The 11,135-nt window shown below is 49.2% G+C and overlaps 1 protein-coding gene across 1 annotated transcript; it reads left to right on the top strand.

Moving 5' to 3' along the window:
* Nucleotides 1–1,777: 1,777 nt before the first annotated feature.
* On the top strand, nucleotides 1,778–7,640 carry LOC117885896 (mast cell protease 3-like). The gene is made up of 5 exons (XM_034787425.1): nucleotides 1,778–1,838; nucleotides 5,534–5,681; nucleotides 6,532–6,667; nucleotides 7,021–7,293; nucleotides 7,491–7,640. Exons 1-5 carry the CDS (start codon nucleotides 1,781–1,783, stop codon nucleotides 7,638–7,640), a joined length of 765 nt encoding a protein of 254 aa, XP_034643316.1. The 5' UTR covers nucleotides 1,778–1,780.
* Nucleotides 7,641–11,135: the final 3,495 nt, after the last annotated feature.

The following is an 11,135-nucleotide window of genomic DNA, read 5'->3' on the forward strand; positions in this document are numbered from 1 at the left end:
TTTGCTGCATGGCTTGGACTGAGCATGCTCAGTAACACTGCTGAAGCCACTACCCTCATTCTGCCCCCTCCCCCTTTCCATGGGCATGGGTGGTCTCTGCCAGTGACTCTCATTCCTGACTTGCAGCACCCTGCCCCATCCCAGTCCTGGACTCTCACCTTCCGCCAGGTCCCCTTATGCTTCCTAATGTCTGATCTGAGAACTGTTTCCATTTGTGACACAGCTGTGTGTGGGGAAACCCTGGGGTACGTGACACAGCTGTGTGTGGGGTTTCACTGCCTGGGGTACGGGAAGAAGTCCCTGCCCGGACACGGCTTGTCAATCAGGCCTCAGGGCTCACAGCCTGTTACAGATGGGAGGGTTTTATCTTCCAGGCAATAGAAAACTGGGGGTGCATCACCATAGCAGCAAGTTTCAGAGGGTGAGTCAGTTGATCTAAGGGTGTGGACCAGACTGGACACAGCCCCAGCTGGGCAGGGCCCAATAGACTGTTTATCCACAGATGTTAGGGGCCTGTCCTGTCTCCCTGCAATGTGTTTGGGTGTACAGGCCCTGGGACAGCCTAGCACCCACCTGGAGACTGGGAACCTGACCCATACCCTGTCCACACCCAGTTGGTGCTGCAAACCCCCTTGGCCCCAGTAGAAATGCTGCTCCCACTTTAGACTGGCCATGAAGATGCCACTCATGAGGGGTTGGAGGAGGCCCCCTGGGAGATAAAGGAAGGTTCCCACACTTTGTGGGTGCTGTTTATGGGGGCGTAGGGGCACCATAAGGGAGTGGGACAGGTGAGGAGAAGGCCAGGTGGCTTTATGCTTTTAGGGGTCTCTTCTTCAAGCTCTTCTCCACAGGTTCATAGACTTAAAACATCCAATTTTACCACAAAAGAAGGTGAGATTTGCAGGTGATCCTGTGACTCCTGATGCTGGAGCTTAACAAAAAAACGTAGAGCCATTTCACGGGGGCTCGGAGATTGGTGGAGAAATGGGGCTGAGGTCTCAGGGTGATTTTTAAGCTGCTTTCTAGGGCCAAGAATTGTAGATGCGTGAGAGATTCAAACGTCTGGACAGCCAAGGTCACATTTCCTAGTGGTCAGCCTTGTAGTGTGGGGTGTTTGCTCTTTCCTCAACCATGCCTGCCATGGGGCAGGCTCACAGGAACACGGCTCCTGTGCCGGCTTTTCAGGGCCTTCCCCATTGCCCATCCGCATGATATCTGTGCTGCCCCAGGTCCACCACCTTGAGGGATACGTGCTCCCCAGCCTCTGGGAGAACGTCTGCCCTGGGCTCTGTGGCTGGGCTCCAGGAAACCGCAGCAGGGCCCTATCTTCGGCTTGCTGCTCTGAAAGACCCACTGAGGAGGAAGTGGGGAGCAGAGCCAAGCCAGGGGGTGACTCTGCGTCAGTCGCACTCCCCACCAGATAAGCTGTGGAGGGAGGAGATGGCGAGATCCAGATGAGCTTGGTGCCAGGTGTGCTGGGCTCCAAGCAAGCCCCAGGGGGCCCTGATCCCAGATGCTCTGGGAGAGGGGGCAGAGACGCCCACACTCCGAGTGACATTCACCTGGGCTCCTTCCCCCAGAGGGAGGTTGTTTTCCAGCCACCAGGTCCCTCCCTCAAGTCCCCAACATGTGAGCGATGTGATGCTGAGGTTTCTGAGGGCGCCTATGTGGTCCCAGCTCCCCACGAGGGGAGAGCGTACGTGATCCGGGGTTTGCTGCTGGCTCTATAAATCCCCCAAGGCTGAGGCATGAGCACTGTCACTTTCCCCAGACGGTGACGATGCTGCTCCTGATCCTGCTGCCCGTGGCCTTTCTCCTGCCCCCCGGGGCTGGGGCTGGTGAGTGTTGGGGGATGAGGGATTGTGGGGAATGAAGCTGGCAGCTCTCTGGGCTGTTTACAAATCCTGGCTCCTCCCCAGAGTCAGATGCTTCTGCCACGGCGATCACTGGCTCCTAGGACCCAGCTAGGGAAGGGTTTGGAGTTGGGGGCGATGGAACCCGGGTGGCAGAGCTGGTACCGAGATAGTCTCTCTCTGTGTTTCAGGGGGTTGAGAGCAGGAGAGAAACACAGGGGAATCTTAAGTAGGATCTGGGAGCCCAGACTCCTGGGCTCTATCCCTAGCTTGGGAGTGGAGTCCAGAGGTTAAAGCAGCATATGGGGGTGGGAGTCAGGACTCCTGTGTTCTAGCTCCTTCGTCTGTGCTGTCAGCTTACACTGAAGTTGTTTAGGGAAGGGGCTGTGCTGCACCTGGCACAACAGGGCCCTGATCTTGGTCAGGGTCTTGGCAGAGCTCAACACAATAGGCCCCTGATCTCAGCCAGACTCAGTGCAGCACCTGGCACAATAAAGGCGCTGATCTTGGTGGGGTCTGTGCAGTGCTTGGCACAAGGGGGGCCCTGGTTTATGTTGGTTGCACCATATGCAAATAACAGCAACAGATTTTCAAGTAGCCTGGTTGATTTGGATGCCAAATTAACATTACTAAGACATCGCTGAAAACGGTCAGGTGTGAGCTACACACAGATTTGCATTGGTTTAACTAAACTGATTTCAAACCACATCTGTAGTTCAACTGGTTCAGCTCTACCTGTGATTTAAAATTGGCTGATAGCATTGGAAATTTCCCAGCGGCCAGCTAACCCCACAGAACCAGCGGTGGGTTAACCCATACGAGTGCCTGCCTATGGGGGTGGGGGGGGATTGCCCGGGGTTAAAGCAAATGTTTCAGTCTCGCAGTTCCTAAATCCTACATCCCTCTGGTGGTCAGAGACTTTCTCATTTCCACCTCAATGTATCCCTGCCCAGTTTATCCCCATTTGTCCTTGTGACAACTTTGTCCTACAGCTTCACTAGCTCTTCCCCTGCCCTTCTGTCCCCTCCACCCTGAAGTCTTTACATTGATTGTCTAGATTGTATTTCATGTCCAGAGACCCATGTGTTTTGAGACTTGTTCTGAACTGGTCTGAAGAGGCTTTTATTTTTCCATGGGAAATTTGACTTTTCATTGAAAGCCCCCAAAGTTCAGGTTTTTTTCTATTCACTTTTTATTAATTTTTTGAAAAGACAGAAAGTGAGAAAACAAACAACAAAATATACATAAACTCCTCATAATACCAAAATTTCTCATAAGATATTAAGTATTTGCTATTACCTTAGCTAGGTTTGAAACGTTATCTGTAATATGAATGGTTAGAATATCAATCCCTTACTGTAGTCCACAATTTACAAACACAATTTGCTTATAAAAATCCCACTAAAGAAAAATTAGTCAATGAAGAAAATGACTAGAAGCAAAACTCAGAGAAGGGGGATAGAGATGGGGAGGGAAAGGAAGTGGATAGAGAAGAAGAGGAGGTGAGGGGGGCCCATGCATTTGGTCGGATCATTTGGATACTTCCAGGAAAGCATCTCATGTCTCTAACAAGTTTTCTTGGGTATCTCTGTAACAGTGTAGTGGGTTAGCGATTGTCCCTCCCCCTCTGGCTCACTACGTCACTGGGGCACCTCCCAGTATTGGGGAGTTAGCGAATCAGATGTCCGGACTCGAGGCCCCTTTAGTGGGGTAGGGCTGAGTCACCAAGTAGGCTTGGTGGCGCTGACCCTCAGGCCTGGCATAGCAACAAACAGGCCATTCATCCTAAGGTGGTGAGGTTGCCACCCCAGGCAACAGGAGTAGGGAGGACCCAGGCCCAACCTACTCCACCGGGTGACAGCACAGGGCTCTAACAATGGCGGATAAGTCAGTGAGGATCCCACCACAACACGCTGACTGAGGTTCTGACAAACAAACTGGACCAGCATCTGTTTTCCCTCAGCAACTTCTTAGTACAGTCTGAGCAAGGGGTTCCGTAGTCCACAGCTCCTCTGTCTAATTGGGGTATTAACCTGCCAGCAATCCTGGTCAGTCCCCTCCACTCTCAGCTTTCTCTAGAGTCAGGGTGAACCTTGACTCAGCAGCAGTACCTGGGGCCTCCAGCAGGCCCCGGACATCTGTCTTCTTCCCTGGCTCAGGCTCAACTGGGCTAGAGGCCCCTCTTATACTTCCTGTCACACCCCTTAGCCACTCCACCACACTACACACAGTCTACCGTTCTTTACTGCCAAGCTTAGGGTGTCTATGGTCCAATCTCTGATTGTTGGTCGCATTTTGGATTTCTGTTTTTGTGGAATGAGTCTTTCCACCACTGTTAGTGCTCTGCTTAGCCAGGGTCTTTCAGATTTGTTCCGCTTCCAATTAACACCCATTAGGTTGAAAAATATATGTTTAATTTTATTTGAAAGAAAAAAAAAACACAAACCCTCTCCAATTCAGTTTTGCCCAAAGCATCTAGGTGCCTTCCCAGAGCATATGGGTTAAGTCAGCACCTGCCGAATTACAGCACCAATATTTGTCTCTTAGCAGCATCTGTTTTGAACGATTGAAGAGCGGTCCAATACATCCTCCGTATTCCCATGGAATTAATCTTAAATGTAGCTCCAAGGAGTAGTTCTGAGCACTGTCTAAAATTTGTTTCCATTTGCTTAGCAGAAAATAGTTGGCCTAATTCCTCTTCCCAATGCTTTAGGGGACTAGGGTTTAGTTCAAATTTGCTGGCCAGGTTTGCATATAATGTTGCCTTAGATCTTGGAAATGTGACAAACATCTGGAGAAACGAAAGCAGTAATGGGTCAGGGGTAGGGAAGGAAGTGGGGATAAACAGATGAGAGACAGCATGTTACTGTTGCAAACCTTGCCACTCCTTCTTACTCTCTCACGTAGAGCTAGTCAATAGGTGGACCATGGACCACATCTGGACTGCCGGACACTTTTGAATGGACCCCAAAATCTTTTTATTTATTATTATTATTATTATTATCAATATTGTTGTTTTTTTATTATTGTGTTCTGTGGAGTCTATCCTTGATTATACTTTGACCAAGACATTTGGACCTTAACAAAAAATAATTAACTATCCCTGCTCTGGCAAAATTGAAGACCAAATATTTACAAATATTCAACTGAAAAATGTCAAAAACTGGAGGAAATAACCAGATTTCAAAGAAAAATGCCAAAATGTTGAGGAGAGGAGGTGTGTTCTAAGAAACTTTTCATTATTTAGAAAACCCAATTTTCTATTGAAAAAGAATTTGGAGGGCCAGTTTTGGAGCAGCCCTGGCTTGTCACTGGGGCTTGATGGGGAAAGTGAAACATCAGCAGGGGATGTGTCAGTGGTTTTCTGGTTGACTTTGCCTCCCAAATCCATTAACTCAAGGCAGAGCAATTACTTACCCTCTCCCGGTGTGTTTGACACTGATTTGCCACCCAGATAGGTCAGAGCTGTAGATTTACCCCCAGCCCCATGGGGTGTTCAGTCTGGCACAGAGCGGAGCAGGGGGCAGGGTTCCAGGCACAGGGATCTCCCCCCTCAGGAAAGCATCACAGGGGGTGGGTTGAGGCTGTGGGGACTCCCCTTCAGGATAGGGAGCTCAGTCCCAGCCTGGCCCAGTGAGAAAATGGGTCCCTTTATATGAATCTGTTCCCCCCACCCCCAGGTGAGATTATCGGGGGCCATGAAGCTCAGCCCCATTCCAGACCCTACATGGCCTATCTGGCTATATGGCATGGAAATAATAGCTCCTTCTGCGGAGGGTTCCTGGTGGCGAAGAACTTCGTGCTGACGGCCGCTCACTGCAATGGAGAGTAAGCGCCTCTGTGCTGGGGATGTCGGGGCAGGTCGGGGTTAGTGGGTGATGAGGGAGCCGGGAGTTCTGGCACCATGGTAGTTGCAGTGAAGGAGCAGTTAGTAGGACAGGCTGGGAGAGCAAAGCCCAGAGTCTGATCTGCTCAGGGAGCATTGGCCTGTCTCTAGGGGCCTCTGCAAACCATTGTCCAGCACCAATGTTGGGTAAATCAATGGAGCTACAGCCAGTGAGAGCAGCTGGGGTCTGGCCCATTGCCCAGATCAGGGCAGTGAAGTGCTCACAGCCCCAGGACAGCTCTGCAAGTCTTTGGGTTGCGGGGGCTGGGCATGGACCCCTGTCTGGATCTAGCCGGGAGGGGTCACAGGGATAAGGGAAGCTGAGACCCTGGGGCCAGGAGGACAATAGGGAGTGAAGCTGCTTGAGGGACAGCACAAGGGCTGGTGAAGACACAGGCTGGAACCCAAACACCTCTGGACAGATGCTTTGTGCCAGAGCCCGTGCCCGCCATAGGGGAAAGGCCCTTGTGCCATGCCCCACCCCACCTGAGCAAGCCAGTGTCCCCCCGCAAGATGGATCGGAGCCAGCTCTGCTAGAGGTGAAAAGGCCTCATCTCCCATTCCCCAGACAGCCAGTCTCCAGTCCTGGGTCTGGATCAGACACAGCAATGTGTCAATGGGTATTTTACATTTTTACTGGCTGTGAACTGAGTCCGAAAACACTTCTTTAAACCCCAGGCTGCCTTGTCCCCCCAAGTAGATGCCTTCCTGTGTCAGACCCACATGTGCCCATCCCATACCATGGACATGTTCTAGCCCCTACAACCCACATGTTGCTCTCGTCTTTTGCAGCAAGATCATTGTCGTCCTGGGAGCCCACAACATTACCAAAAATGAATCGAGCCAACAAGTGATTCCTGTGAGATGCCAACACCCCCACCAGGATTATGACAAGGAATCCCATAATAATGACATCATGCTGCTGGAGGTACAGCCCCAGCCCCATCCCATCCCACCCCCCCAAGAGATCTCACAATGCTGCAGATACCACCCCCATCCCATCACCATGCCTCCAGTGACTTCACACTGCTGCAGGTACCACCCACACCCCATCATCCCACCCCCAGTGACCTCACACTGCTGCAGGTACCATTCCATCACCCCACCCCCAGTGACCTCACACTGCTGTAGGTACTGCCCCCATCCCATCACCGCACCCCCAGTAACCTCATGGCCATACACTGGCTTTAGGTTATTTCTCCTTGGGTTCATATGTCTCTGCCCATCATTGGCTCTGGCACTCGTATTCATCCTTGTCCTTGTGTCCTTTCCTGTTTGTAGCTGGAGAGCAAAGCATCTCTCAATGGAGATGTCGGGCTCATCCCCCTGCCCGTGGCCCATCAACAAATGCCTCCACGCAACGTGTGCAGTGTCGCCGGCTGGGGCCGGACTAGTGCATACAATAATCTGAGCTCGGACACACTCCAGGAGGCGGACGTGGAGGTGATGCCGGATTCTGCGTGTCCGAGGAATCCTCGTGGGATATACCATGATTATAACCCCTCCACCATGATGTGTGTGGGGAACAAAGAGAAGGGCAAAAGTTCTTTCAAGGTAAAGTTCTTTCAAGCTCCCATGACAAATTTTTGTTGTTAATGAGGCTGTTGTGGTTGGGCCTCAGATTGAAGATCAGAAGTCAGGCCCTGCTGTGCTCGGTGCTGTACAAATGAAAGGGGAACTAGGATGTTGCTAGTGATGCAAGGGGTGCTGCTAAAATCTGTTCTTTATCTGTTTCTTGTTCCATTTCACAGGGTGACTCTGGGGGTCCCCTGGTGTGCCAGCAAACAGCCCAGGGCATCGTCTCTTGGGGATCAGAGGTGGGGACCCCACCCGCTGTGTATACAAGAGTCTCCACCTTCATCCCCTGGATACGGAAGACTATGAGGATGCTGCAGCCTTGAGCCCTGCTTGTAATCACTGCATGGGCTGGAGGTTCACCACTTCTGTCCTTTGGCTTGGTCCAGATGTAGGGTCTGCTTTGCAGGGGGGGGCTGAATCCCCCCCCCCCAGCAATTGCTCTCTGCTCAGGCAGCGCCTAACCCATGAGCATCAAGGCAGGAAGCCTAGGGGAGTTAGGGTCAGGTTTAAGACCAGCTTCCGTTGGCTCCCTTGGAAATCCCGACCCAGACCCCTAGGCTGCCTCTTCAGTAGGGAAACAACTGGTTTTATTTCCCCCGGGGTAATGGACACAAGCCAAACCCAGGGAGGACCAGCAGTTTGTGCCTCTCCCCCGTGTCAGCCAGTCGGGTGACCATTTATGGGAGACGTTAAAACTGAAGCCTGCCCTGTCCTCTTTGGTACTTTCCCACATGTTAGTTCCCCCGGGATGGCCACCTCCTGTTCCAAACACACATGTTCCTAGGACTGGCAAGGCCAGCGGGAGTTTGTTCATGGGGAGGGAAATTAGCAAAGGATATGCTGATTTCAGATGAAATGACAGCTCTGAGCACCGCCTCCTAACCTCCCCTTCCCTGCCCTACTGCTCAGCCTGCTGCATTTCTCTCACTGCTTCTTAGCCAGCAACGAATAAAAATGAAGTTACAAAACAATGAATTTGTGCTTTCCTGGGAATTGAATGAATGCCCCCCAGTCAATTGTTGTACCTAACAGCTGTAACCAGGGACTGGTTTGGACCCCATGAGGAATTCACCCCCAGGGTTGGAGTAGTTCACGCCGGGTCTGCTAGAAAGACAAGGAAAATCATGAGTGAAAAAGCAATGCACTATGTGTGTTATCAGTTCTCCTGGCTATGGTATCCCGTCACTGACACCTGGGACATCTTCCTGCCAATAGAGCGCATTTAGACCCATTGGAGGAGAAATCGGTACCAGTGTATTTTTAGTTTCCCTTCTACGTAATTCCTTTTCCACTCTGTACACCCATCCAGAGACAGAAGGATCACAAACAGGAGACAGGCTGGTCCCCTCCATCAGGCATCTGAGCCCAGACATCAAGGCCCCCTACTTTAGTAAGCCCAACCTAATTTAAAATAATCTCCCAGAAATAAATCAACATCAACAAATGTAACTTAATAAATAAGATACGAACAACTCAAAAATCAGAAGAAAGAAATTATCTAGACCATCCCCTGACAGGTGTTTGTCTAACCTGTTCTTAAAAATCTCCAGTGATGGAGATTTCACAACCTCCCTGGGCAATTTGTTATAGCGCTTAACCAGGCTGACAGAAGTTTTTCTTAATGTCCAACCTAAATCTCCCTTGCTGCAATTTAAACCCATTACTTCCTATCCTGTCCTCAGCGCTTAAGGAGAACAGTTTATCACTCTCCTATTCATAACAATCTTTTAGGTATTTGAAGATGGTTATCATGTCCGGGCTCAGTCTTCTCTTTTTCAAACTAAACAAACCCAGTTTTTTTCAATCTTTCCTCATAGTTCACGTGTTCTAGTCCTTTAATAATTGTTGTTGCTCTCCTCTGGCTTTTCTCCAGCTTGTTCTCATCTTTCCTCAAGTGTGGTACCCTCAGCTGGACCCAATACTCCAGTTGAGACCTAATCAGTGCTGAGTAGAGCAGAAGAATTACTTGTTGTGTCTTGCTTACAACACTCTTGCTAATACATCCCAGAATGACGTCCACTTGTTTTGCAATAGTGTTACATTGTTGGCTTCTATTTAGTGTGTGATACACTATGACCCCAGATCCCTTTTTGCAGTATTTTTGCAGTACCCAGGCAGGTATTTCCTATTTTCCATTTGTGCAACGAATTGTTCCTTCCTAAGTAGAGTACTTTGCATTTGTCCTTATTGAATTGTGTCCTATTTATTTCAGACCATTTCTCCAGTTTGACAAGATAATTTTGAATTCTAATCCTGTCCTCCAAACCACTCTCAAGCCCTCCCAGCTTGGTATCATCTGCATACTTTATAAGTGTAATCTCTATGCCATTATTTAAATCATTTATGATACTATCGAATTGAACCTGACCCAGTACAGATCCCTTAGGGACCCATCTCGATATGCCCTTCCTGCTTGGCTGTGAACCACTGATAACTACTCTCTGGGAATGCTTTTTCAACCAGTTGTGCAGCCACCTTATAGTAGGTTTGTCTAGGCTACATTTCCCTAGTTTGTTAATGAGATGGTCTTGCGAGACAGTATCAAAAGCTTTACTAAAGTCAAGATAAATCCCATCTACTGCTTCCTCCCATTCACAAGTCTTGTTACCTTGTCAAAGGATGCTAGGTTGGTTAGATGTTATTTTTTCTTGACAAATCCACATTAACTCACTTACCAGCTTATTTTCTTCTAGGTGCTTAAATCTGAGTGTTTGATTATTTGCTCCATTCTCTTTAAAGGTACCAAAATAAAACTGACTGGTCTATCATTCCCTGGGTTCCCTTATTCCCCTTTTTATAGAGAAGTACAATATTTGCCCTTTTCCAGGCCTTGGGGATCCTTCCCACCTTCATGAGTTCTCAAAGATAACCACTAATGTATCAGATATCTCTTCGGCCAGATTGACAAATAGATAGATGGTGTGGATGGGGATAGATAGATATGGGGCTGTATGGGGAGAGAGAGAGAGAGTATGGGGATGGATGGATAAATTGATAGATAGACTCTGGACTTGCACTGCTGCTCAGAGCCTGGTTGACCTTTGGGGACTGAACATAATTTAATACCTGGCCCTACAGTTTCTCTTGGGAAATTCTCTGTTACTCAGACACTCTAGGGGCACCCACCTTTACCCAGTTCATAGGGCACAAGGTTTAACCCTCTTAATTTATGCACCCACCCGTACCTATTTGTAGGGCTCAGGCATAACCTTATACTCTAGGGCACCCACCCTTACCCGTTCCTAGGGCTCAAGCGTAACCTAACTTTACCCCTCTGTGGGTTCCAGGCTGTACTCCTCCGTGGGCTCCAGGTAAACACCCATTCCCTGTGGACTCAGGGCTTAATCCTTTGCTGGTTTGTGGGGTCTTTTACCAGTGAAAGAGCCTTACACAGAAATATCCTACTTAACCTCTATTTATTAACAATCACTAAAACAGAACGCACACGCAACACACACAGTGCTCACCACCCTCAATAAGACAGATGAACTTTTCCCTGCTGGCCAGTCAGGATCAGGTCCATGTGGGGGACTTCAGTTTCTACACAGTGTCATTGGCAGAGTGTTAGGGTCTGGCAGCTCTGATCTTTGGGGCTTTGTCCTGGAGTGGTTCCCAAAGAACTTCCCTTTGGATCCCAGTTTATATAGTGAAACTTGAGTCTTGCTTAGCTGTACCTTAACCAATTATTCTACTAATGTTTTACTAACCAATCCTAACAAAATTCTCTAACCAGTCATACCCCACCACCTTAATTAATTTACACCTAGCAAAATTAATTATGTAACAGTCAGAAACAATCAAAGAACCAGACAGAGATC

Source organism: Trachemys scripta, chromosome 12 (assembly GCF_013100865.1).
Source record: "Trachemys scripta elegans isolate TJP31775 chromosome 12, CAS_Tse_1.0, whole genome shotgun sequence".
Lineage (NCBI taxonomy): Eukaryota > Metazoa > Chordata > Testudines > Emydidae > Trachemys > Trachemys scripta.

Coding starts and splice junctions, on each gene's coding strand:
- LOC117885896 (XM_034787425.1), top strand. CDS start 1,781: ATGCTGCTCCTGATCCTGCTGCCCGTGGCCTTTCTCCTGCCCCCCGGG. Junction 1,839..5,533: donor GCCCCCCGGGGCTGGGGCTG/GTGAGTGTTGGG, acceptor CCCCACCCCCAG/GTGAGATTATCGGGGGCCAT. Junction 6,668..7,020: donor ATGACATCATGCTGCTGGAG/GTACAGCCCCAG, acceptor TCCTGTTTGTAG/CTGGAGAGCAAAGCATCTCT.